The 27930-nt window shown below is 31.0% G+C and overlaps 2 protein-coding genes across 3 annotated transcripts; one reads left to right on the forward strand and one right to left on the reverse strand.

The window, feature by feature from the left end:
- Window positions 1-1988: 1988 nt before the first annotated feature.
- On the reverse strand, window positions 1989-26131 carry LOC132740007 (uncharacterized). Its single transcript, XM_060727860.1, has 13 exons — window positions 25945-26131; window positions 9682-10336; window positions 9358-9414; window positions 8658-9056; window positions 8113-8247; window positions 7180-7427; window positions 6843-6950; window positions 5692-5796; window positions 5276-5476; window positions 4968-5127; window positions 3093-3701; window positions 2455-2528; window positions 1989-2136 (listed from the first exon to the last, which is right to left on the reverse strand). Exons 2-12 carry the CDS (start codon window positions 10328-10330, stop codon window positions 2488-2490), a joined length of 2712 nt encoding a protein of 903 aa, XP_060583843.1. The 5' UTR covers window positions 10331-10336; window positions 25945-26131; the 3' UTR covers window positions 1989-2136; window positions 2455-2487.
- On the forward strand, window positions 17236-24131 carry LOC132740006 (uncharacterized). Of its 2 annotated transcripts, none has more exons than XM_060727859.1 (6): window positions 17236-18143; window positions 18436-18556; window positions 19178-19488; window positions 19797-20040; window positions 20407-20507; window positions 20929-24131. In XM_060727859.1, the coding sequence occupies exons 1-4, from the start codon at window positions 17825-17827 to the stop codon at window positions 20000-20002; spliced, it is 957 nt and encodes a 318-aa protein (XP_060583842.1). In that variant the 5' UTR covers window positions 17236-17824; the 3' UTR covers window positions 20003-20040; window positions 20407-20507; window positions 20929-24131. The 2 variants fall into 2 exon arrangements, with proteins under 2 accessions (XP_060583842.1, XP_060583841.1); XM_060727858.1 differs by having other exon boundaries at window positions 20407-20566; window positions 20929-24123.
- Window positions 26132-27930: the final 1799 nt, after the last annotated feature.

A 27930-nucleotide genomic window follows, 5' to 3' on the forward strand; every position in this document is an offset into this window, starting at 1 on the left:
TAATAGAAAAAATGAATAAACACGGAAGTTTCTCAGTTCACACTTATGTTGTATAATGACAAAGCTATTTTCCTTAAATGGAACTTGAACAACATCCTTACAGCCAATATCCGTGCTTAACCGGCCATAATATTTTTACCATTTATTGTCAAATGAGTCCACACGTCATCTTAATACATTACTTTTTTGCCTGTCAAGAACCTCACATTTGCATTTGGATTGTTTATGACTAGATATATTAAAGAACATTGATACATAATAAAATCGAGTACGCAGGACAAAGAAAAGTATCAAAGTTGCTTATTTTGAAATACCCTTTGGTATTCTAAATCCTTAAAGATATATCATGCTCAATTTGTATATTTGAGAAATACTGATTATTGCTACACAGTCTCTTAAGATAAAAATCAGCAAAGAACATGCAGAGAAGATATGTTACATTTTTAACTTTACACTTTGTAGATAAACATATGCAGCCCTTTTAAGATAAGACCAAATCAACTTGCCCAAAGGTGCCCGTTCGTGCTTGAAATAATAACGGAAGGGCACCTGAGGTCTTCCTTCACCAGTAAAGCTGGAACGTCGCGATATGACCTATTCTGTGTCGATGTGACGTAAAACCCAAAGCAAACAAACAAACCAACTTGCCCAAAATTGTGATAGTGATGAAATACCGAGTCACACTTTATTGTCACGCATGTTTGATGAAACAAACACACAAACAGCATGTTTGATGAATTTATTACTTTCACAGATGAAGTACATGTCAATTAAATATTATCATGCATGCTGAATATCATTGTATGTTATGGTTGGTCTTCAAAGTATATGAAAAAATAAAATTCAATAATAATGATAAGTATTTGGAAAATTATTATACATCATTATCAGATAGAAATGAATTTTCCACATAACAATTCAAAATTTAACTTGTTTTCCATTTATTATTCTTCATACAATATATTGTTCGCAACAACAAAAGAAGATACATGTATATATTTTATCTTTAACTGTAAATCACCAATCAAATCAATACATCATCATCTACTGGTCTAAATAATCTTGAACTTGTCGACATAAACAATAAAACCAAAAGATAACACATTTGTGATTCATATCAGACATACAGATTACTATATCATTAAATCAATTAAATCATATAAACAAACAAAAGATTACAAAACTTTACACTCAAATCGAGATAAGAATAGAACGAAAATACAATTTTCAATTTATCATTGTATAAATTGCTGAAATACATTTTGCATATTTTTTTGTTTAAGTGTCCAGCTGATCTATGTTTTAATCCTATTGACTTCGGTTGTGGTTCTTGAATCAATCAGCCAATGACAGTCATAAGACTGATACACAGATTTGAAACAAAATAAAAAGAGTGCAAAGTTCAGATACTTTCAAAGCAAATAAATACACTGCAAACACTTGAATAATGTATGAAGATAAATATGTTTTATTTGTTTCATAGAAATTGTAGGAAACATTTTTATGTACATATAAATCTATTTTGTGATCACATTTAACACAAGTCAAATTCAAGCAAATTGAAACAAAATGCGTTTTATTTCAAGCATAGGATTATAATGTATAACGATTATAGTTTGATTAAGGAACCTGCATTATGTTTATATTACATATTTTAATATTAAGATTAGAAGAAATGAGAGAAGTTTTGGGTGAACCATAGGGCAATGAAAGACAAAATCTGATGATAAAATTGTATATCCAAGTACATATATATATTTGATAAACAAATACCTTTTTAAATATTACATTGTCCGTGAACGACGATAACCAAGATTATGATTCGAAGCATTTAATCCTTTGCATTACATGCCGCACTAACTAATGCTAAGTGTCGCGTTTCATTATAAGACAGTTAATAAACTTCATGAATATAATGTATATCAATGACTACGACTTGCAAATGACTGTAAAACATCAGCAAAACAACACTCTTTTATTTCATATTTTATGCTTTGATTAAACAGCAACCTCAGATCAAATATTCACTGTGTAAATGTGGCGCATAATGTAAATTTATTTCTTCACTAAAGAATTTGACTTCCTTCAAAACTGCGCATCATCAGAAAAATAGCACTTTCCATGTTTGCATCTTTTCTGAAAAAGTAATTTGTATTGATTTATATCACGTACTTAAGGGGATAACAGTGAATAAAAGTGTTTTATTTTAGTTACAACCTAGTAAAATTTACCATTTGCAGATATAAATAACTAAAGTTTGTCCGTACGGGCGGTACTACAATTTTTTGTAGGTCAGCTAATGTAATCTCGAGAGATATGTCATTTTCCGCTTATACACAAGGAAAGTAAAATCAGATTATTGTAAAATTTAATCATTTAAAATAATGGCGTTTAATGATAAAAAGGGTTGAGTAATGTTTTTGTTAATTGATGCATGACATGTGTTATACTTACCAAAGCATTCCATTTACAATTTGCAATGGTTATCTAAACAGCGTCATTAGTAGTATGTTCATATATAACTGCACCTAAAGAGAGAGAAAGATGAAAGTCTATTTGTGTTGTCTCAAACTGTAAACTATTGCAAATGAAGTAAAATATCTTAATTATTATTTAGACGTTCTAACGGTCGTAATTTACAATTCGTTATAACCTTTCAACGTTCGATATTAACAATCGATAAAGCTGGTTAAAAGTACACAAAACGTTGTAATATTTTTAACAAAATAAAAATTTTATAGCAAAGATTAATCAGAATCGTCTGAGGTACAACTCCACCATGTGTGGGTTCGAATTCAGCCAGAGATTATGGAATTAAATTCTAAGAGGAAGCAAACTAAACGGCTATCTAACGGTGCGTTGATGGTTCTACCCAGGTACCACGCGGGTCTTATATAATTCATGGAGGAAAACTCGATGTCTTCCACTTCAGTAAAACTGATAAATTAAACGGCCTGACTTAAAACAAAACAATTAAAAAGAAAGAGAAAAAAATAAAACAAAAAGTGATCCGAGATTCCTATGTTTAATATTGAGAAATCATCGGATTTATCAAGTTTGGAATATCGAATACATGGATAGTTGCCGAATACCTTTTACTGCTGCTGTGCTTGCTTTATCTGGAAAGATCAAATTCATCCTATGAAATGAGTGCCGTAATTCGTTTCTTATTATGTCGGGATCGGCTAATCCTCCAATAAAAACGATTGTCATTACATCTCTAAGTTCGGATTCCTTCAAAAGGTCCCTCAAACGATCAACCAATTTTTTCTTTGACCCGTTGAACAAATCTATTACAGTTTCATTGCTGAAATAGATTCTACTTCCTTTAGATGGTACATGCACTGTTTGTGCAAGACTTTCCCGTCTGTCAGAAAATTTGAATCCATTTATCTCTTTGAATGTGTGTAAAAGGCTGGACGGAATCTTCAGCGGAGTTATATAATCTTCCTTTTCATTCTCAAGATCCTTTCGAAGTGTCTTCATCATTTCCATCGTGTCTTTTAGTTCAAGGGCATCGAGCTTATAGCCTTCTCTGAATTTCGATAATACATCACGACCAAATATTTCTTCTAACATTAACTCCAGCTTTTCATTCACTAACTGCCCCGCTCCTGACCAGTAAAACTGAGATTTTGTCTCAATTTCCGCTATACTGCCATCCATTTCTAGCTTTAAAAACGTCACACTGAATGTATTATCTACAAAAATGTTAAACAAACTCTCTATGAACATTTTTAATTCAATTACATATTAATGTAAAAACTTGAAATTGGATCTTTTAACATAATGTTATATGTATACTATAAGTAATTATGATAAAGATTCAAGACAGGTTACTTTTGCATATATATAAAGCCTTAAGGTATTAGCACCCTAATGCATCACCTCCGCATTGAAGAGTATTCAAATAGGCTAGAACTACTGTTAACTACATTGAAAATGAGGGCCATGGGTTCAATCCCCAGAAGGGTCAACTTTTTTTTTTCTTTCTTTTTTTCTTTTAACATTATTTATGTATCTCTCATATCCCATTTGGAAAGAAAACAGTGTTTAATTTTGATTTTTTAATTTATATAGGTATTTATTGGCTAAATTATGCTAAATCTAGTAATAAATATGGTACCTGATATTTTCAAAGTGTAATATAATCAAAACTAGACGGTAAAAGTATTTCATATTTTACAAGATCAACCAATATACTTTTTTAAAAATTTAGGGAAACTTTGAAAACAGGCACTCATTTGGGTAAATTTTAAGAATTTTTTAAATTAGGCTCCCCTAAGTAGAAAAATGGTCAGACACGTGGTAAAAATGGGTTGGGTAGGGTAACATTTTTATACAGATTTCATAAATTTTTAGTAGAAACCATAATTTTGCTTATGTGGATTGTTAGCTGAATGATACTTTTTGTTTCTTACCAAAAATTAATGGGAAAACATTTTTCATTAGAATGTAATTGCAGATTATTTAAAGGTTCCTCATTTCTGAAAAAAAAAGCCCTCATAACATCCTAGCTTGAGTTCAGAAAATTGGCCATAACTTGATTTCCGTACGGTAAACTTTGTTTAAATTTTGCATACAGGTGTACTTTAAGGTATACATCTGACCTATGATGTCAATTTTTTAGTTCCTGATAGTGCCCATTAGGGTCCTAATACCTTAAGTCGCTAGGCAATATGAAGAAGTTTTTCTTTATTGATTGACTGCTGTCAACAAACGTCATAATCGCCCAAAGTAAAGCGTCGTTACAAACTTGTAGTATCATAAAATTATAAATACATGTATATAAACGATGCATTGTCACATACGTACACCATATCAACATGTAAACATAAAAGCTGTCAGCCACATGTAATTATCTAATCACATTTCATATTCTCAACTGTATCTATCATTCTATATGTTTAATAAAAGTAAAAGAAATACAAGATTTATTTTGTTATTGTATTGAAATTTCATCTTACAGCCAGCATCTACAACAATGAATCTTTCTCCAAGCTTGATCCATTGCATAGTCGTTACAAACCGACGCTGTGTGTCTTTTGTTGCTTTCAGTTCCTTGCAATAAAGTGTTGCTGCCTCAGGTTTTAGTACAAATGAAATTAGCTCTTTTTCATCTTTTGCCTTACAAAATAAAAATTTATTTAATCAGAAATAGTACAAAATTATGCAAAGATTTTCTAGATGTTCAAAGAATAAGTTAAACAGAGTTATTACTCCACTTAATAATATATTTTGTTGAAATTTTACATCTTTAAAATGAAATATTCACCCTATTGGCCACCTCCTTGAGAAACATTGTTTCACTTTCATGCGATGGAACTGTCAAAATCCAGTGAATGTCGTGTGGTTTCAATTCAGTTAGCTTAGTTTTCAGATATCTAAACATTTGACTCTTCAGGCACATCACAACCGCAACGTAAACATCCATAGCAGCCATCGGTTTGGTTTGATCATCTTTGACTGCATACTCCTATTCATATATAGTAAACATTCATGTAAATTCATATTATTTACAATCATAGTATTTCTTTACCATAACATGCACACATTTGTAAGTAGTGTCAAAATAGTTCAATCATTTAAAAGTTTCGAATGAATAAAATTTTTTAAAAAGTACAATACGAAAAACTGTAAGAGAGATGCTTTGAAAAAATGTATTGCTTTGTTTTTCTGTTTCTAACATACACTGTTTTGTTTCTCAGTTAATGACAAGTCTCTGAAAATTCGCCATAGACAAGTTGTACCACCTTCTTCTGCCTGTTCTAGTAACTCAGCATACTTAATTTCAGCCTGCAAAAATGACGTACTATTTTACGATAGTAAAAAGTATATGTTTATGAGTAACACTACTACTACTACTCGTATTGCAAATTTTATTTGTGTTTGTTAATTGCGCTTTAATATAGAAGATATTAAATGAAAAAAGATTAAACAAGAGCCATGTTAAAATGGCCATCCCCCGGCAATTTGTGTGTTCATTGGAAGAATGTATATGTAGTAGAGCAGAATAATTCAATATTAAGAGGACTTTTGGTAATGAAAACTGATGGCTGAAGTGGTTACAGATTTGAAACCTATGTGTATGGCTGAAAATGACAAAGGGCAATAACTGAAAAATAATGCAGGGTAGGTTTTTATTCTGCTGTACTGCACTCCTCTTAAATGAGACCTATCCACCTATGGATTTCAAGTTGAAACCTCTAACACTTTTTGAGATAAGCTCCGGACAAAAAGTATGAAAGATAACAGAGAGCAATAACTCAAAAATAATGAAGGGTAGAGTTATCACTCTTGTGCATTGCACATCTCCTGAGTGAGATCTATCCACCTATGAAGTTTTATGTTGATATCTCAAAGGCTTTTTGAGTTATGCTCTGGACAAAAATTAAGTTTGAAAGATAACAAAAGGCAATAACTTTAAAAATAATATGCAGGGAAGAGCTATCATTTTTTGTGCACTGCATTCCTACTCAATATGATCTATCCACCTATGAAGTTTCAAGTTAATACCTCAAACACTTTTTCAGATATGCCCCGGACAAAAATGTCGGATAGAAAGACGGACGGCGACTATTTCTATATCCCCAGCCGCCTTTCGGCGGGGGATAAAAAATAAATGCATGTCTTCATCTACATGCTTATACTGTTACACGTTTATCTAGCTTGACTATAAAACGCTATGTTTGTAAAACACATATGCTGTTAAATGCATATGTCGGTGGTGCAATATAAAGCCGTTTTACGCGCTAAGAATAGCTAAACATGATAGTGATAAATACAGTTATAATACATACAACATAAATGACTGTTACAACATATAATTAACAACAACATACCTCGTATCCGAATGAATGAAATTTACCATTATCATCAAAAAGAGCCACAGTCGATACTTTATCAGTTTGAATCCCTGTGCTATTTGTCCAGTCGTGATATACGTGTATCTTCAATGCATTCGAAAAAAGTAATTTAGCCATTTGTTTTTGTATCACAATATAAAAATAATAATTATAAATAATAAGCCTGAATATTTAACTCATCATTAATAAGCATTCATGATCAAGATTTGTACCATTCAAATCATACTATTTTATTTTACTTTATTTGTTAAGACATTCTGTGGCAGAAGGCTATATAACTATCATGACAAATATCAATGAAAATTAATCGTACATTTAAATGATCTCTTTTGAAATCAGCTCCAAACGAATACGCCATAGCGGTGAATTTGCTCCCAATATCTATCGCTGCAACAATCATTTTTTCTGACGTTTTATACACATGTGTTTCTTCATTTTCTATATTTTCTATTGTATCGGATTCATTATCAGTGCGAACTTGTTGTTCCAAGTCTTGAATATCATCAGTTCCAGGTGAATGTACAAGTCCTTCGGATCGGATGGCGGTATCACTCTGTTGCACTTTTGAATAAAACATTTACAAATGTATTACCAATATATTAGATGATATCTGAACAGTTTGTGACTGATTTTTCACAATAGTAATAGGCAAATGATTGATAAAAAAAACTATCACATTATAAACTATTGATGTAAACATAAACATTACACAGTTATTTATTAATGAACTTAAGTTGATAAATGACGTCTAATAAAACACTTTTTATGCGAAGAATTGGATTGTCGGAAAATGTCACCAAAATAGTTAAAAAAATGTGACTACTTCTGAACATTATAAAGTCGTACGGTTAGTGTAGCTGATACATGGTTATCAGACAGTAAATCTGGAAAACTGACAAACGATCACTATGCAGTAAGTTTCGATTCCGCTATTGAAAAAACTGCCACCTATTTAAAAGACGATGCACTTATCAACTTTTCAATAACATAACTCAATATGTAATTAAAAGTTTTGAAATACATTCTCTCATTATTAAAGAAACTGATATAAGAATGATTAATAACTTTTCAACCCTTAAATCCAAAGAAAATATAGAATTTTTAAAAAGAATAAGTCCATGTTCCATTTTCAAGGGAATCCGTTGTTAAAAATACATCTATTGACATTGATTTTGATAATGCATTTTTACAGCTAGAAAAATAACTTGTTTTATTCATAACATCGAATAGCTATATGTAACAATACCTTCGTCATCTTGTACTTTATCACTGTCCACGTCTGCATGAGAATGAACAGTATCTGTAAAATGAGGATCCCCGCTGACCAAGCATTCTTCCTCTTCGTCATGTTTCGATTCACTGTCCTTATCTGTATCTGTTTCTTTTAATCAATTAGAATGAAATTTTAGTCCAATTTTCTTCAAAACAAATAAAATGTTTAGTTATTCTGTTAGTCTGTTTCAAGTGATAGTTATACTGTTAGTTTTTCGTCATTGAACCCGAAAAAGTATATATATGCGATTAAGCATTTGTTGAGCATTAATTGTTCAATCTCTACTTTGCATATCTTATTTTTGTGTTCAAATTTAAATCGTTCATGTATACAAGTGATGTATACTTAAGATGGATACTCATTAAGAAAAGTATAACGACTTGTATTCACTTTTAATTATTCTGCAAGTACTGCCGATCCCTTCTCATAAATGTTAATTTAACATGGTACGTATTATAACTATATTATATTGTGTTCCTTAACATTGCGCCGGAATAATCAGTAAAAAATACCCTTACCAATCTTGTTTTCAATGTCCTGCAAGCATTCCGTCGTTATTTCAGAGTAAGCTGTAAATGGTTTTGCACATTTTATGTACAAATCCACAGCCTCTGCTAGACTGTTCAGTTGCTTTCGATACTGTTCGCTAGTCGTGTACTTCAGTAATTCATAAACGCTGCTATAAGTGTCACATTGGAGACTTATGATGATGCATTCGGGTTTAGTAGACAGAACTTCTACTCCTTCCATTTCGTCAAGGTGTTTTAGGATATCATCAACCGCACGCTCAATTTCCACCATATTCTCTGTATTTTTAACCTTCGCAATGGCTCTATTGATTACCTTTAAAACTATTTTGTCTGCGAGGTCGACAATTGGTTCTTCGTTCCCGCTAAATGTCAGTCTTGTATTTACAACTTCAAATAGACATGTACAATAATATGATATATTTTTGTCATAATAACACAATGTAAAATAAGATTCTTATGCAAATGACCCTAATATATCAAACGATGCGTTTGTCTGCTATATCTCTTTCACTCAATGTTTACGAAGGTTCATATATGTCTTTGTCTAAAACGTTTATTCTTTATTTTGATTAAAGGAATAATGATACCCTTTTTCTTTTGCATGTTGTTTTTCAAACATTTTCTAATATACCTAGTTTACTTTTAACTTGATCACATATTTTTCAATTAAGTGTTTGTTTTTACTTACTCATTCTTATTTTTTTGAAAGGATCAGCAGCCATTTTTTTCTCCAGCCGTTCTAAAACTAAATACAAAAATAGTGCATTAAGATTTAATGTATACATGTATTAACTTATCATCGCAAACTTTGATATTTATTTAAACATTTGAAAAGTCTTTTCATGTGTTATTGTTATTATTTATATATCAATCGTTTGTAATTGTGCAAAATCATCAATTAAATATGGCTATATGGTAAACACACGTTGATCATTGCTAATGAATTTATTACATTGTAAAATAAACAAGAGGTAATGTAAACATGTACCACATTCCAAACGCATTTTTTTACCTAAGTTTATTCCTTGGATATCCGATCGTATGTTTATTTCGCTTTTCCTTATAGTATCAGAAAGATTCTTCTCTGCCGACTCAATGCTGTCTAATATCTTGCTTATCAATGGCTCCGTCGCATTTAAATATTTTAACTTTTCAATTGAAGTCGTCACTTCCAAAGGACATGTTTTGTATTTATCAAATGTTTCTCTACATTTTTCTTGTATGCTATCCTCAAAATCAGATGCAATTGTTGTAATAGCATCATTTAGCTCTTCTACAAAGTTATTGTAATCTTCCTCACAAAATTCTGCCGAAGAACTGTGTGCTAGCATAATTCTCCGCCGCTTAATTTCTCTTACGCTTGTCCTATCTTTGGGTTGTAAATCTTGTCCAAATAAAATCATAATAACCCCAGATAGCATCTGAATGTCCCATTTCTTTATATCAGTTTTGCCACTGGCAGGATATAAAATGTCTTGTTGCATTTTATTTCTAAACTCATTTTTCACTTTCTTTTCTTGTCTTGTGTCATTTAGTAGCTCATCTAAAGTGCAATCTTTCCTTTCGAGTTCTCGTTGTATTACTTCCTTAGTTATGTAAGATCCACTATCTGATAGGTATAAGACAGACCGTAGATAACGCTCGTTTCCTACTGTTACCATTTTCTTCTAAAATGTAAAGACATATACAAAAAAGATATTTCTTGACCTAGTATTCAGCACATACATAAATAAGAAAAATCAAAACGTTTCAAATGAAACAATGGAAATAATAGTATACACTGTTTTACAATACGACATTTCCATTGAAACGGAAGTAGCATTTCGAGAATGCTAAATCTGCGTAGGAACAAAAGCAATAACGAAATAACAAATATCAGTAGTAAAAGACTTCACAAACAATTTGATGTAATTTTCATTATTAATCAATAATACAGCATAAATAATCGATAAAATGATTAATTTAATTAACTGACTTCTGCACTAACGCAATTAGGATGGATGTTAATAATCCGAAACACCATGATAAATGATGCATTTAATTTTAAAATTTCTCGGTAAAGTTGTACGAAGAATTGCTTAAATGAGTCCTTACTTTAGCACTGAACTCGTTAATAAGAGGTCGTGAATGCGAAATCTATGGTCAATATTCTCTTTCCTTTTGATAGTTATAGGCTTCAATAAACGTGATTTCAAGTTATTTTACAAGGGAAACAGTATTTTTGCCATAAGTACGTAAAATGTTATTTGATATTTATATCATTTATAAACAAATATGCGGGACTAACAATTCAATGATTCAAAAGCGCATACAAAAGTCCTCTGTTTAGGGTATCATTAGACGACTGTTGTGTGCTCAAAACGGGGAAATAGTTAATAGATTGGTACAAATATCAGTCGATTTTAGATAAGGACAGAGGATTTAAATACAGGCAGATTTTAAAGACAAGTTCTTCCAACTGTTTACACGGCTGAAGGTTACAAATTAATCTACATTAAACTTCCTAGTATTATATACCGTAAAGTTAGTATTTGTCGATGCCAAAATGCCAATTCAATGAACAGAAAGGCGCTTGTAGTAAATTACACTGTTTTGTTAAAAATGACATTGTTTTGACATTCTGTTATTATTTTATCAGTAGGTAACTATAATTTACAATAATAGCATTTAAATGACAGTGAGGCATGCAACTTTTTTTTCTTCAAAATATCACTCTCTTTAAATCCAATTAGAAAAAAAGATTCTTAGTTGTTTTGAGTCAATGAAAGATTTAGTATGCATTCTTTTGTTACAAAATATATAGCTCTAAACAATAGTTTGGAATTGAATTATTTATTTTCTACCAAAAAGAGAATCATAGCCCTACAATACACTTGCGGACCATAATGGTATTTAAGATATAAGACTAATAATAGCTGTCATATGTTGCGATTAGTTTCGGAATATCCGTTCCGAGGGGACCGGCCCATTTGGCTTGTCATGTTAAAATCCAAGGGAGGTTCCAGATATTCCGATCCGAACCGCAAACATATGTCAGATATTTTTTCTTGCATGGTCTACCATATTCCATCTTTTTTTACCTTAAAAAAGCAATTTTCCATAGAAATTTTTGTCATTACACTCGCATCTATTTTCTAACAACAGTGTATTTAATTACAACTGCATTGATAGCGGCAAAAATCCGCCATCCTAGGCATGCAGATTTATTTTCAAATACGTAAAAGTGACGTCATTTTAATGCAGATTAGTGATAAAATGCGCTATTATGATGCGATTGTCTATCACCCTACTCATCTAGTACCCTCATATAAGATGAAATTTCCGGCACGGGTAAAACGAACGGAAACACCAGTCAACTATGCAAGAAAAACAATTCCAACGTCTTTATATATTAATTCTTGGAAAAAGACAAACAATACATCTGTAATGCCTACGAGACAGGAACGGACAAACGGATATACTGACGACGTCATTGTATTATTCTACTGTCACATTATACCAACAGAGACGAAACTGAACAGACAGCATCTAGCTATGAACTTGATAGTACATTTTGTTCACTTTATTAATGTTGCTATTAAAGGTAAAAGTTATGCCCAAACAAATAACATTGATTACTTAAGACATAAAATGAATCAATATGATGTTTTTTTGTTGTTGTTTTTTTTTTTAATTTATAAGATTTGAAAAGCTGATGAAGTCATGAATACATTCATTACACTAGACATAACACGCTAAGCATATATTACTATCGACAACACAGGCTACAAATTTCATTTGATACTAATATTCATATTTTAAGAGACTTTGTATTCTGTAAGTTGGAATACTTAGACAAGGAGATTTACGCTATTAATAACCCAGTTTGTGTGTCGTTATGTTACAGTTGCCGTGCAGGTATTTTGAACATACATTCTATTGTTTATAGAATAAAATGTTTATAGAATAAAAGAATTAGATCAAGCAGATCACTAAACAAATCTTTACATTTTGTACAAAACAATTGGTTCGTGAATCATACTTAAAATAATAGGAGTATTGTAAAAGATACGTTTAAAGTATTGATTGTATTTTATCGTAAAAAAAACACATAAATATATTCTTTGCAATAAATACTTATCTGACATTTTGAATCAATCAAATATTAAAGTCAATATTGAGTCGTTAAATAATTGGATAAGTAACGCATGATTTTAGATTTTGTACTGTTTTTCCCCGGGAAAAGTATTGAATAATTTTGTATAACGAAAATATAGAAATATTCATTATCGCTTTACATTACAACGCCCCATTATGATTTTACGATTTAATATTATAAATCATACAAAAACTGTGTGTCATTGATTCCAGCACTTCATCACGTTAAGTGTGAAAATTGAGTATGCTTTGGCCGGTGCTAGAGAACATGAGTATGCGATCTTCATCTTAGTTGGTTGTAATTAAAAAAAGGGATAACACTATTTCCAACTTTTTTGTTGTAGATAACTTTAAAACAGTTTCACGTTGCAATTGTTGTTACTTAGTAATTTATTCAACCATTTTAGAACAACTACTGCAATGAACTTATTAGTAGCCTTGGTACGTGTTAATTGAATACCGTAGAGATTTTCTCCAGTCGGACGAATTGTGTTTTTTTTTTTTCTCAATCAGCAATGACGTAACAACTGAAAGTTTATCAAAGCTACTTGAAATACGAGGGTTTACTTTATACATGACTCTTCCACAAATTGGAAGGCAATGCAGCGATAAAGGAAGGTCAAAACTAAACTCTGCAAAATTAATGTAGTACAAAACAAGCAGCTTTGTTTTTGTACCTTTTGACCTTGTCCATTTGAAAGGCGGGGTTGTCCGAAAAGATAATAACCGAAGTGAAGATGAGAAAGAACGTGATCGTGTACAAGGATCTCCATAGACGTTTGTAAGAGATGCATTCGGGTCGATTTGTATTGAGATTTCTGAGCTAGATATAAGCAATTCGGCATTTAGTTATGATATGGTGGTCAAAATTCAGGCTACTGCTCATGAATTACACCGATGTCCCTTACCTGATATGTATATACAGACATTAACGCACAAGATGTTAACTTTTGATAATTTGTCCAATTCATGATTATTTCTGTGTTGGAAGTGTTAGGCTAAGTCTTACTTATTATGTTTAAAATAAGTCAACAAGATAGACCTTCAGATACTGTTGACATATCCTTTGGTCTAATCATTTACATTGTATGTATGCTATAAAATGATAATGGTAGCTATTGTACATGGCAATATATCAGAAAAAAGTAATGATCATGTGTCTAAGTCTCGAACGCCTATGCCGACATAGTGTTGGGTATTTGATTTGGTTAAACTGAACTTTAACAATCTTAACCTTTAATTACACTGTCTTTTAATATACATGTATGTGTTGTTTGAATTAACAAGTACACGTTTTAACATCTACACATACAAAATAAGTATAATATACTTACATTTAGTGTTTTTATAATTTTCCTTTTTAACACATTGGCATGGATATGTTACATAAAGCATGTAGCTATATATGTATTCAAACTTCAGTCTATTTTCTTATATTCACAAATATCTCATTTCAAGTCATAATATATTGGAGTAATATTATAATTTTGTTGAAACATTTGTATTAGTCCCTGGTCGTTGAGCTTTCAAACGCTAGGATTTTTTTTCTATGTATTAAATTGGTTATCGATGTCTACTTAAATCATACAACTTTTATAATAATAAGTTATGTACAGTTACAAAAAAGCTGCATAAGATATTTTTATTGCCTAAAATATCACGTTTTAACGTTTACAAATATTATCAATAAAGTTAAATTTATATAATTTGCTTATATTAACCGACTAACCGAGATAAGAAAGACACCGTTTCAGTGCATGTAATCATAAATGTCTAATAAAATAAGCTAAATATCAATGAAATATTTGACCTTGAGTTTTGTTGAAAACATAAGAGCAAATTAATGTAAAGATGGTCTTGCATCGTTTAAAATGAAAGAATCATGTCAAAAAAAAAAAAAAAAAAAAAAAAAACAAACAGAAAAAACAACAACAAAAAAACCCCAAAAAAACAAAATATAGCAAACAAACACACACAATATAATAGTACCATGATGTTATATTCATACTACATCTTTTTGCATATGGATATAGTGACGTAAAACCATAACTAGCGAAATGTCCAACATGAATGAAAAAAAAGATTATTAACTAAGAATGGTAAAGTTATCAAAATGATATAAATGTGCGCGAGGTAAAATAGCTCCTAACTAGACAATTAATAGATTAAGAGGTATTTTTTACCTTAAACTGAAATTCCTTTTAAAACAGCTGACTTCCAGAAGATAGCAGAAAAACTATCGTCTTGCTAATATTTCAAAATATCCCCTCAAAAACATGATATTATTGAAAGAAAACGAAATGACACTTCAAAATGTTCATATTTTAACATTATTGCTTTGAAAACAAACGGGAAATAACTTTTTTCATTATGCCACGGAATTCTTTAATCCGAGTTTTTTTCCTAGTGTACGTGATCGTACAGGACAATATCGTGACCTGTGCTCCGGAACGCACGGAATCCGGGATTTTATCAAACATATAGGGATACCAATAATTGCTTCTGTTTTTATATTTGTAGTAATTTATGGCCCTAAAAATTATAATTGATTAATTATTATAATAGATGATGACCAATTTATCGATTTAACCTTTAGCTTGAAATGTGGTAGGGGTCTACTCAATGACGAAAATTGATAAACGATCCCGGGCATACCTGATACTGGGATTTTCCGGACCACTGTTGTGATACGTGACCGCGTTAAATGAATTATCTTCTCCTATTTATATTCCCTACTGCATTAGTAACTTTGTAGATTATTGAAAAGAAAACCCCGATATATTAATTGACGCTTTTGTCAACATTCTTTCTTGAATTAAGGTGACAGTGATGGTAGATTTATACAATAAACCTAACTAGATCAGTATAAAAAATTTACTGTTTACTTGACATTTTATTTCATGTTTTTTCATTTTACAATCTGGAGGTCAGTGCCCAGCCAGCACGACTATATCGGGCCGATATACGGTTAATGTCGGCATGTCGGCAAAGTGTGCCGATTTGGGGCCGACGTCGGACCGCTGCAGTGCCGACATGCTCAATATTTTGAAAACTTCTAAATGCAATGGTATTGTTTACTTAATTATGTTAATAAATAGTCCTGTGTATGATTTCAATTACTAGAACCACATTAACCACATTTCATGTTACATCAAAAAAAGGACATCGGGTCTGCGTCGGGCCTACATGATAAATAAATGCAACTATTTTGTATATCGGATTGACATCGTTACGATATTGCGTTTTCTGTCACATATCCATATTTTGTTAAATCGTTGAAATATTATGAAATAAATAAATTCCAATGAAACACCGTTGTTCTTTACTTATTATATTTACGTACTGTCTTACTGTCCGTTATTTTGTAGTAGACAAGGGAGGGAATTATGTTAGGTTTATTCCCTCCCTTGATTACCATGCAGCAAATAATTGTACATTTTGATATGAATTTATAAAATAATTTTAGCTGAGTTTTAAAATGATATGTTGTTTGTAATTGAATTCAATATTTATTTTCTAAGCACATAAAAAACACTCTTCAATTATAATTTAAATGCAAATCTGGCAAATATTCACTGCATTTCTACTTTCAACAGAACAAGCGCCAAAAAGCAAATCAAAGGAAGGTGATGAAATTATATATATTTTAAAGTAATGATAATTTATCAAATGTGTAAACATTGTTAATTATTTGATTTTAACACTTTAAGTGATTGGAAAAATATACCATTTATTTTTTTGTCTGATTTTAATGTATAATCAAGGTTGAAAATATTTGTTACATATTTTCGCGACATGCATTAACAGGGCAGTGATAATTTATCATTTGCACATCAAAGTTAGAATGTCGAATCAGAATGTACTAAATATTCGCTTTAATAATCTTATTTTGTAAAAAAAATATGTTTGTGTTTTGCATACTTGCTGTTAATTTTCACTTTCACAGTTTTATTAATGTGTATGTACATGCTTTCCCTTCTACTGGAATACTTAGTCACTGTAAGTTTACTTATTTCCAAAAAGCAACAGATGAAAAAGATGGTTCCAGTAATTGGCCAAAGAGTAACTTTTTGGATACTATAAATACACCAAAATTAAAATGATTATGAGAAATAAAGGCATTTTGGAGGCCTTTTATGTGTTTCGTAAGAATCTAAACAAGTTGATGTTTTTTCCTTATATTTTACAACTGATTAAAGGTTTTTTCCTTATGCCAAAAATGCAAAAATATCCTAAAGTAAAAGATATAAAAAATTTCTATGGAATCTCCTGTGCATTTTACAACATGGTTTTACAGTATTTTTTATTTGAGATATTCGGCCCCTTTCTCATCCGTAGGAGTATAACAAACAACCTATATGGAACAGTGGTTTATTTTCCCTGCATTTGGAATAGTGCCAGTACTTGACGTGGGTTTTACAAATTTACTCAAATTGGGAATTTTACAAAAGATGCAAAATATTCATTAATCTAAGTAAAATATACACTCTTAAACCATGTATGATTTCTTAAGGTTGAAAAAAAAATTGATAAGATTTTATATAAATGATGTTGAAAGTACGAAATGAATTGGGTACGAATATTACTCATGTGGTTATACTTGGTTTTTATTGTAAATCACTAATAAATATGGAGGCATCCATTACTGTTTTTTTTACCTTGAATTTTGCCAATTTTTGTGGTAAATTTCAGTTTTATTTAGGGAGTTTACCAGTCATGATTCAGGATATTTGCTGTTTATTTTCTATTGGGAAGGGTGCCGTTTGCATGTATCAGTTATTTACGGGGGAAAAACGCTGTGGAAAAAACCTTAAGAGAAATTTTAGCAATTCAGAATGTAGTTATGTTTGACCTAATTTATATGTTTTGTTAGGTCTCTTTCTGGAAAGGGAAAGTATGTACATGTACAATCATTAAAAATTGTTGTAAAAGTTTAGATATTAGCAAACAAAACCAAGTCATGAAATAGGTAGATATGTGCTGACATTTTATAGTTAAAGAAAATCACAGCCCTGTATATGTATAAAAAAATCTGCAAATGTGAATCCATTTGTCTAAGCAATAAAGACTTATATTGTAAAATATTGGTACATTTTCATCACTTTCTTTTGAAAGTTTGTTGGAATGTTTGTGTTACTACATTTAGAATGTACGTGCTAGTTGAATTCACTGATGAAAAATGTTTAGCTGTAATTCCGGACAAACGGCGTGATGGAACAAAATGTGCTTTATGGCCAAGCTGGAAGGTATCTTCTAAAATTACTAAAGCTGCAATGAAGAAGATGGAGCCGCAGGATGATTGGCAATCCTTCCCAATCCGTGAATTGTACGAACATGGTAAATTGTGTTAATTTGATTATTTTGATTTACTTTCAACCAGATTTGTATGTTTGTATTTAACTCTTAAAGAAATATATCCTTTTGTGTAAGTAAGGATTATTGCAAATACTGAATACATGTAATTTTAAAAGAAAATTTCAATTGAATCAGGCTTGTCTTAAAAAATGTAAAATTACACTTTCTTTGTCATGCTTATAAATATTGATTGAATTACATTGTTAATATCACATTGTGGTCAAAATTGGCTTAAACTACTTAAGTTAATATATTTAAATTATTGCTGTTGTAGAATCATATGATAAGGTACGAAAGAAGCTGCGTGAAGCAGAAGATGAATCTGACCTAGCAACTGCCTTAGAGGCTAGTGAAGATGAGGCAGATTCATACCGCCGATCAAAGAGAAAAATCAGGTAGCTGTTTTTTCTTGGCTAGAAGTTAATTGTGAAATGTTAAAAAACATTCTCTAGTATCTTTCAGTCACCATCAGTGATGACACTCATAATTATTATAAATTTTTTTATATCATGTAAAAAAATCATGTAGCTTTCAAATGCTCAATGACTAGGGTCATGTAGCTGATATCTGGCCACTTGTAGAATTAATTATACTAAAATAAATGCATATGGAATAGTTATTATACAGTACATTGATTAAAGGTACTGTCAACAACATCCCTACTAAAGTCTTTAAAGCAGCATGCCATCAGAATCATGCTTATTTTCATGAAAATTTTAAAAATGTATTTTAAAGTAAATACTATGAATTGAACAAAGAAGAAATAATTGCAAACGGCAATTACAGTTCATGTAAATTAAAAAAAAAATGATCCAAATATACATAAATACGTCTTTACTCTTACTGCATTAGTAACGTCTACGCATTCGTAACGCAGTAAAAATATAGTGATTGATACTGTTAAATCAGTCATTTATCCAACATAACATGTAAATAATTAAACATTGAATATTTTCCCTTGATTAGAGCATTATTATGTTAAATTAATACAGGGGTTATGTTTTTAACTATTTTAGAAAAACAATATTTTCTTCATCTGATGAAGATGAGGACAGGCATGATTTTACTGCTGTTTCACGCAGTAAGATAACAGAGGAAGGGTCTCAGGAAGAAGTTAAATCTATGCCTTTGACGGTTTCTTCATCATCACCACCGTCTTCCATCTCACCACCGTCTTCCATCTCATCACCACTGTCTTCCATCTCATCACCACTGCCTTCAACAAAATCGCCATCTCTTCCTAAACCACCACCACGTATCCCATTGGCAACAACTCCAAATGTGAAAGTTGGCTCAAAGACGCAAGAAACAGCAGCTCCAGATGCAAGTATGTTTTGGCCTTTCTAGTTATACATACCTTTTTTTTGTATTTATTTTGATAATTAGCTTTGCATTTATGTAATTGAGGTTGACTTCTCTTCATAATTTGCTCCAAAAAAACAGGTCAGGGTAATTTCTTTAAAAACAATGGGTGCTAATATAAGATTAATTGCGTAAAAATTTAATGTTGTTTATATCAAGCTAGGACTTGTCATTTTTCTTAAGGATGAACATTTAGCCTTGAGAACCATGACATTACTGTGATTTTTTTCCTGATTTTGTGTAATAACATACTTTTTTCTTGCCAAATTTTAGATAGAGATCATGTTCGCTTCTCAAGAGAAGTGTTCACTAGTATCGAAAAAATCAGAATCGAACAAAACCAGCAACGCAGAATGCTTGAAACTCTTCTAGATATGGTACAGGAGCTAGGAGCGTCAAAAGCGAGCAGCTCCAGTACCTTCAGTCTGCCTGAAGGTATTACCCTTCCCCTCCAATCTTTGGTGGATGTTGAAGGTTAGAAAAAGAGTTGAGACAACAGACTGTTCTCAACAACATGGTAAGAAAACCTGTCTCTACAAGTGTATTTTTTGTCTATCAGTATATATACATGTACTGTGCCTTCAATGCCCTTTAAAAGTGCAAATGCTTGTTTTTGGCCAATTCATTATACAATGATAAATTTATCGAATTTTGTTCTTTTTTTGTAAATTTTAAAACATGTAATTTTAGCTGTAAAAGCTGAAGGATACAGTAAAAACCATTAAATACATGTACTATGAAAACAGATAATGAGATTTGTTTTTTAAAAGATTATTTCTTCATATTCATAGTTCTTTTCATTATAGTTCTTTTTAAAAATTGAAATTTTGTTATGTTTAAATACTGTTTTAGTGTTCAGCCTTAATGACACTTAACATTTCAGGTCAACTACCTGTCTTTGATTGGCGGGAAAAACACACCAGATATGGTCAGGCGAATTCTGAGCCATGTAATCAAAAGCCGTTTGGCAGAGAGTTACAACTGGTACGGAAAGAAAGGAAAGCTTAAATTTGGATCGTTGAAAATAGCGGAAGTGATTTGTAGTAAGTCATAAAGTTTTTTTGCATTTTTTTTGCATTAATGTACTGTTTTGGATTGGTTTTCTGATTAATCTTGTTTTAGATTGGCTTTCTGAGTAATTAATCTATCAATTAAAATGAAAAAAAAAGCAGACAAACTTTTATGTTTGTTATTTATTCAGAAATTCAAAATCTATTAAAGTATAAAGCCCATTATTTGTTACTCAAACGTTTTGAAGGTATGTACATTTCAGTTGTCATAACAATGAAGAGCAGGTGAACTTATTCAAATAATTTCCTTAACTTGCAAAAATTTAAACAAGACGTACAGAGAATATCACTGTAAAAAATTCAAATGAACATTGCGTTTTTTATGTAATTTACAGAGGCAGTGCAGAAGACCACACCAGGAACAACCACAGCAGAGGTCGAATTTATAACTAGAGAATGGTTGAGGACAGCCAAAGACCGTGAGGGAGGTCGTAAAAATAGAAAGGCAGCCACAAATACCTCAAGTGAAAATTTAGAAAACTGAGATTTCAAAACTGTCCTCCAAAAAAGATACATAATTATACTTACATGGACTGATAAAACATGAGAACATTCATTAGCATTTAAATACTGTTTTACTAGTTATGCACCATTTATTTTCTCTCTTTTTCTGTAAATCACCAATTTGAAAGCTTTGATAAAGCATGTGGAAAAAATCATTGATTTAAAAATGTTAGTATCATGAAATATTGTGGGTCCCTTGCACTGACAGAAGTAGATGTAAATTTTTATTTCAAAGTATGTTTCCTTGAAATATAGAGGATGTAGAATGAGTAGGTTTTATACTAAATTTATTGAACAAGTTGAATAAAATCATTATGCGAGCATAATATTGTTTTATTCAACGAGTTCAATAAATTAAGTATTGAATCTACAAAAATATAATATTCTATTTATCACATATTCAAAAAAAGAAAAGTTTATTGTAGTGCTGTCATAGATTCAGTGCAAAGCATATTGACGATACATTGATATCGGCTGACTAAATATTGGCATTACACCAATATATCTAAAAATACTCTTATTTTCTTGTATATAATACTTCTATTTCATACCTGTTTAAATGATTTAAGTAAAATAGATAGGTTGTGTACCTTTGCATGATTTTTTCCGGTTATATTTTGTCATAACTGCTATGAAATGTGTCCATTATGGAGCAACAGCTTAGTGTCAGACACGGCCATCTGCTTTTGTGCATCTTTTTAGTGAATTTTCATTTTTTATAGACCTTTAAACAATCAATTTTTTTTCAATTTTGTATTGATTATTGTTCGACAGAAAAATATCAATGATACATCGATATTGTCTCTATCGATGACTGCTCTAGTTTACTGTTGCTTTAACGCCATGTTTATAGATAGTGCAAATGTGTCCCATAAAATTGTTATTACACTAGTGTAATATCGGTTTATTAAATGGCTTTATTACACTCCTGTGCCGCGGTTTATGTAATAAGAGACAAGAGGTTCTGTATTTAAACTTTATTTTTGTACTTGGACACACACACACAAATAGTTATTTTGCAGCAAGTAACTATATAGCTTTTTTGTTCCAGCTTGTTTTTCATTTGAGTCAAATATTTATGCATTTGTTTTCAGAATGTAATAATTATTACCATGTTTTTTATTGCTTAAAATGCCAACCAGTATTAAATTTTACAATGATTAACTTGTTTGACACTCTCTATATATTTTATTTTGTTGATGATTTAATATGTTTTACATCAGTCTTGTGCCAAATTTATTATATGTTATTCTTTGTGCCAATTAAACTCATTATTATTCAATTTGAAAGTCATTGATTTTTACATTCAATGTTTCTCCAGATATAAATTAAATACCAACCATAAATTAATTGTAAGGTTTGAAGATATTTATTTTTCAAGTTTTTAAATTCAGTATTTTACCATCTTGCTTGGAAATTACACTCTTACATAAATAGTCTCATCACAAGTTCATATTGATGTATTTTTATCTTACGGATATAAATATTTGTAAAATCTGCATAATTGAATTATATATTTGCATGACATATCTTTTTTTAATGTTAGCAGTTTGTTGAGGTTGTTTATATTCATTAACAATTTTGTTTTATTTTAGTCATGTTTGTTGTCCAATTCGTTTAAATAAGTCAGTTATCTTTTACTGTTTTTTAGCTAGACTATTCGATAAGAATAAGTAGAGCTATTGTAGTCACCCGAGTGTCGGCGTTCGCGTCGGCGTAGCCACTTATGTTAAAGTTTTTGTAATAGTTCAAATATTTTCAAAGTCCATTGACATATGGCTTTGAAACTTTGCACACTTGTTCACCATCATGACCCCAACCTGTAGACAGGAGGAGGTAACTCTGTCAAGCATTATGACAGAATTATGCCCCTTTTTCAACTTAGAATTTATGTTAAAGTTTTTGTAATACCCATAATTTTTTCAAAATCCATTGACATATGGCTTTCAAACTTTGCACACTTGTTCACCATCATGACCCCCACCTGTAGACTGGAGGAGGTAACTGTATCAAGCATTTTGACAGAATTATGCCCCTTTTTCGACTTAGAATTTATGTTAAAGTTTTTGTAATAGTTCAAATATTATCAAAGTCCATTGACATATGGCTTTGAAACTTTGCACACTTGTTCACCATCATGACACCAACCTGTAGACAGGAGGAGGTAACTGTATCAAGCATTTTGACAGAATTATGCCCCTTTTTCGACTTAGAATTTACTTTAAAGTTTTTTGTAATACCTCAAATATTTTCAAAGTCCATTGACATATGGCTTTGAAACTTTGCATACTTGTTCACCATCATGACACCAACCTGTAAACAGGAGTAGGTAACTCTATCAAGCATTATTTTTTACTATCAAGCACTAGAATAGTCGAGCGTTGCTGTCCTACTGACAGCTCTTGTTTGTGTTCCTTGTTAATTATTTTATGATTTCATAATTTTTCAAATAAACAGTTTTTTTCATTATTTGTAAACATGTATATATATTGTTACTCTAGTCTTAAGGTAATATATGTATAAATTGCTATTTCTCTCCAATTTTCAAAGGAAAAAAAAAAGATTAATTGATAAGATCTTTAAAGCATCTCTAGTGTCTTTTACCTTTATTTTGGGGCATGTTTCTTTTGATTGATGCCAACAAATAGGTATACAAACTTCTTTCATTTTAGGTATTCTGTAACTGTTGTAATCAGAATATAAACAAAGATTCATTGCATTCAAAGTACTTAAAATACATTGCTTTAAACACTTAAAAATAAAATTTTGTCATTTCCATGCCCTTAATTTTCAAATTAAAACTGTTGATATCTCAATAAAACATGCATTTTTCTTATATCAAAGTTGTCTTTCAACCAATGTGCTTTAAATGATAATAATGTGATCAAATTTTGTCATTGTTTAGAATTATTAAAATTGATTATTGAATTTAGTTCATTTGTTGTGATTTTGTTTCTCCTTTAAGGAAGTTAACAACAAGAAATGTTTAAATTGCAGGCTATGCCAAATGCCTGTTGCTTGTCAGAATCAACAGGCTAGCCTAAGGATCATACGTTGGCTGACATCGCACCGCTATTGTTTTGATGTTGGCCCGATGTAGGCAAGAAATATCAGGTTGATGTTGGCCCGATGTAGGCAAGAAATATTGGGCCGATTTTGATTTGATGTTGGCCCGATGTAGGCAACAAATATCTGGCCGATGTTGATTTGATGTTGGCCCGATGTAGGCAAGAAATATCGGGCCGATATTGTTAAGACATCGGCCCGATATTGTACTACCGATGTCGGGCCGACATCATTCCTATTTGCAGCCGAGATTTAATCCGATGTCGGGCCGTTATAGAAAACCATATAGGTTTGATGTCGGGCCGATATAGAATGTTGGCTGGGTGGCTTTAAGAAAAAAATCGTTTTAAGAATATGTTTTCCAATACTAGCATTATGTTATAGGAACAAGAATGTTGAAGATTAAGGTCATGGATTTTAATATTATATCGATTAAAATACCAAATTCATTTAATTCAGCAGAAATGCGCAGACATAGGTTATGGATAAACACACGATCTTTCAAGCTTCGTCATGCAGTGACATAACATATATACATTAACGGCGGAAAAAAACATTTACGGATAGAATCGCGAGAGCACACACCTTTGTTGCACTAACGTTCACGATAAATTAGTCGACCTGGTTCCTATGCTGTAACTGCAAAGAAATGTTTGTTCGACCGGACCATTGCAAGCAATGTAGTTTCAGAACAGATTATTTGCCATATATATGATATTTATTATATGTGTGACATTCACCTTAATATGAGGACACGATCAATGACGTTCCACATACAGTCGTATATGAATTTATATTTCTTCCAAATATTTAAAATTTCTTCCCTTGAACACGAAATTGAAAGCGAGCGGACGGACGAACAGGTGCATCAGTTCTTACATCAGTAAACACTAGTGAGACTATTCCTTCGCAAGTGACAGACTATTAATCTCACATGTTTTATTAACAAGAGGCAACCAGGAAAAGTGAAAAGAATGACCATTAGACTCAATGTTCGAGACCAATTTTCAACGGAAAAAAAACGCGTCGCCAAAGGATCTAATGAAATTCAGGACTCCCTTTTGAACAAAGCGCGCACATTTTTTTCTCATAATATCATACTATGCAGATTCAAACATTATAGAACTGTATCAAACAGAATCACGTAAAAGGACCCCTAAAACTTCAACAAATCATAAACCGTCATCAACGTGTTAGCTTTAATTTCAGTTCTTAATGCTTATGATTTTGGTAGCAAAGGTGCGTGTACCGTAACTTTAACCGTTAAATGTGCTTTGTATATATCGTTTTGCCTATTGTGACAGTCCATTACATTGACTTTTATTTTACGTTTCCGGGTCATTAAATTTGTATGCGTTCATAAAGCTTATCACAAGATTTAAGTCTGTATTGTACTACTTTACATTTGACATAATTATTTATTGATTTGTATAAAAAAAAAAACAAAAAAACAACACACACACACATAATAGTATTGTATATACGAGATAAATAAGGGACATAAAAACACTTTTAATGTTAAATTTAATTAATATTCTCTGATATCGATGATAAATGATTAAATATATATACAACTGGAGTTCAAATTATACAAAATATATTTCAATGCATAATTGTTTGTCCAAGTAGGTTATGAACAATTTGTAGCAAATATTACACAGCCAAACAAATGAACCCAGAAAAATGCATAATATACTGATCAGCAATCAATACGAGACGACCTAAAAATATCCAGTCAAATAATGTACATATCGGAACATGGATAGATAAAAAATACTTACATTTAGTTTCTTCACATTTTTAAAACGTCATAATTGACATATTGCATTGAGCATAACGTAGTAGATTTTCACAATCAAATTTAGTTTTTGTAAACATCAAATTGTCTCTTTATATTTAGCTTCTAGTATATTCAAAATTTAATATTACTTCCTTGTCGGCGACCTGTCTTCGCTAAGCATTGTGGGTTGTTTATTTGTAAACTAATAATCAAGTTACACTTAAATCGAACAACCTTGACTTGATAAAACGTTTTGTAAGCTAAACTAAACTGCACGAGAAGATATATTAAAGTTTGTTATTGAAACTTATACAAGGAGAAGACGTAACATGTATAAATAAGTCTAAGATCGAATAACATTTTTGTTAAAACTAAAAATAAATATTATAATGAAATAAAACTTCATAAATATTATGCATATATTTTCATTTTGATTACTATGCGACATAATGATAATTATTTGTTATATGCAATACGGTGTCGTATAGGTCCACTTGGTTGGGTGTGTTTGTTTTGTGTGTAATTCAAATATAACTATAATTGTATGTATGATCACATATGTCACAATGGAAAAAGTTGAAAACAAATTTCTTAACTTACCTTATATAAATCAAAATCTAATACTTACTCGAATGATCGATAACGCATTTTATAACTTGTTTATTAATTTCATCCAGATTAATACCTTAACATTCATGCCCACTTACTGCCCACTCAGGTATACATTTATGGAGAAGAAACATGAATATTCGGAAAAAATCACGCGAAAAATCACGTGATGTTGCACGCAATTCGGGGCAACAAATTACAGTTGCTGACTGCAATGACGGTGCCGGTAATTTTATTCTGATGGAAACATAACCGTCAATTATTTCGCGCTCGCAAATAACAAAAAGTAAAAAAAAAATAACGAAACGCGGAAAAATGTAACTTTTAAGTTCAATTGTATGCAGGAATAGTGCTAAAGCACCCTTAATTTATTTCAGATTAGTAGTTATGCTATATTCTTATTCTATGGTCTCCAAGATCTTCCACATTTATTTTATTCTAATACAATTAAGGTCAACTTGTTTGTACCTTTTTCAATTTATGTTTGAGATTTAATACAGATCATGATTCATAAGCAATCTGTGCTCGCACAAATCATTTATGATAACAGGCAAAAATAAATGATAAAAGCAAGTTTGGAGCCTATACCTATCTCAATTTATTTTAAGTGTAAACAGTCTGTTACTTTGAAAGCTTTATATGTACTCCCCGTGGTTTACAAGATGGCGCATGTACAAAATCATTGCTGGACAGATAAAACCGTCTTCATATAGCAGTACAAGTGTGTTAAGTGTGATTAATAACAGTGTTTTATCTGATTTGTCAGTTGATTATCGTCTTGTTTATATGCCGAGCACGAGAAACAGAAGATTCCTCATATTTATTTATAGTACGGAAAAGTCCATTGTAATACTATATTGGTAAATGAAATGTTGCACATCTTAATGATTGCACGTTTGACTGATAATTGTAAAAGGAAAAAATAAATGTCGCAATAGCTCCGTCTGTAGAGCACTAAGCTCAGAAGGAACCTACTACATGGGTGAAGGGTAGCCAGTCTTCAAAAAGGATGTTCTTTTGTTGTTGTTGTTTTATTACTTTTTTTTATTTAATTTCCCCCTTCATGTACACACCTACATAATGTTCACACGTTTTGTTGTTGTTTTTTATTGGTTTATTTATGTTACTTTTTAATCAAAGTATCCTCATCTCATCTATTCAAATTTATCTTTTTTTATTTATCATCAAAAATTTATGAATGTTATAACAAATTTTAAAAGAGATGTTCATTCCGGTAAAAAACGAAAATACATTGCATCTTTGTAATGTTTAATGATTTTTTTAAAATAAATGGTTTAGGAAGAGGCTCGCCTGATTAAAAATTATTGCTTTCTTGTGAGCTTTTTGGATATAAATGAAAACTATGTAAATAAAGTAT

The sequence above is a fragment of the Ruditapes philippinarum genome, unplaced genomic scaffold (assembly GCF_026571515.1).
Source record: "Ruditapes philippinarum isolate M1 unplaced genomic scaffold, ASM2657151v2 ctg4820_1_1_1_1, whole genome shotgun sequence".
NCBI lineage: Eukaryota > Metazoa > Mollusca > Bivalvia > Venerida > Veneridae > Ruditapes > Ruditapes philippinarum.

Bases quoted from the DNA above. Each gene is read 5' to 3' on its own strand.
- LOC132740006 (XM_060727859.1), top strand. From the start codon at position 17,825: ATGTATAAAAAAATCTGCAAATGTGAATCCATTTGTCTAAGCAATAAA. The intron at 18,144-18,435 runs GTAAATTGTGTT...TTGCTGTTGTAG, and splicing joins CCGTGAATTGTACGAACATG to AATCATATGATAAGGTACGA. The intron at 18,557-19,177 runs GTAGCTGTTTTT...TAACTATTTTAG, and splicing joins CGATCAAAGAGAAAAATCAG to AAAAACAATATTTTCTTCAT.
- LOC132740007 (XM_060727860.1), bottom strand. From the start codon at position 10,330: ATGGTAACAGTAGGAAACGAGCGTTATCTACGGTCTGTCTTATACCTA. The intron at 5,477-5,691 runs GTATGTTAGAAA...ATATATGAATAG, and splicing joins TAACTGAGAAACAAAACAGT to GAGTATGCAGTCAAAGATGA. The intron at 3,702-4,967 runs GTAAGATGAAAT...ACATTTTTGTAG, and splicing joins CATTGTTGTAGATGCTGGCT to ATAATACATTCAGTGTGACG.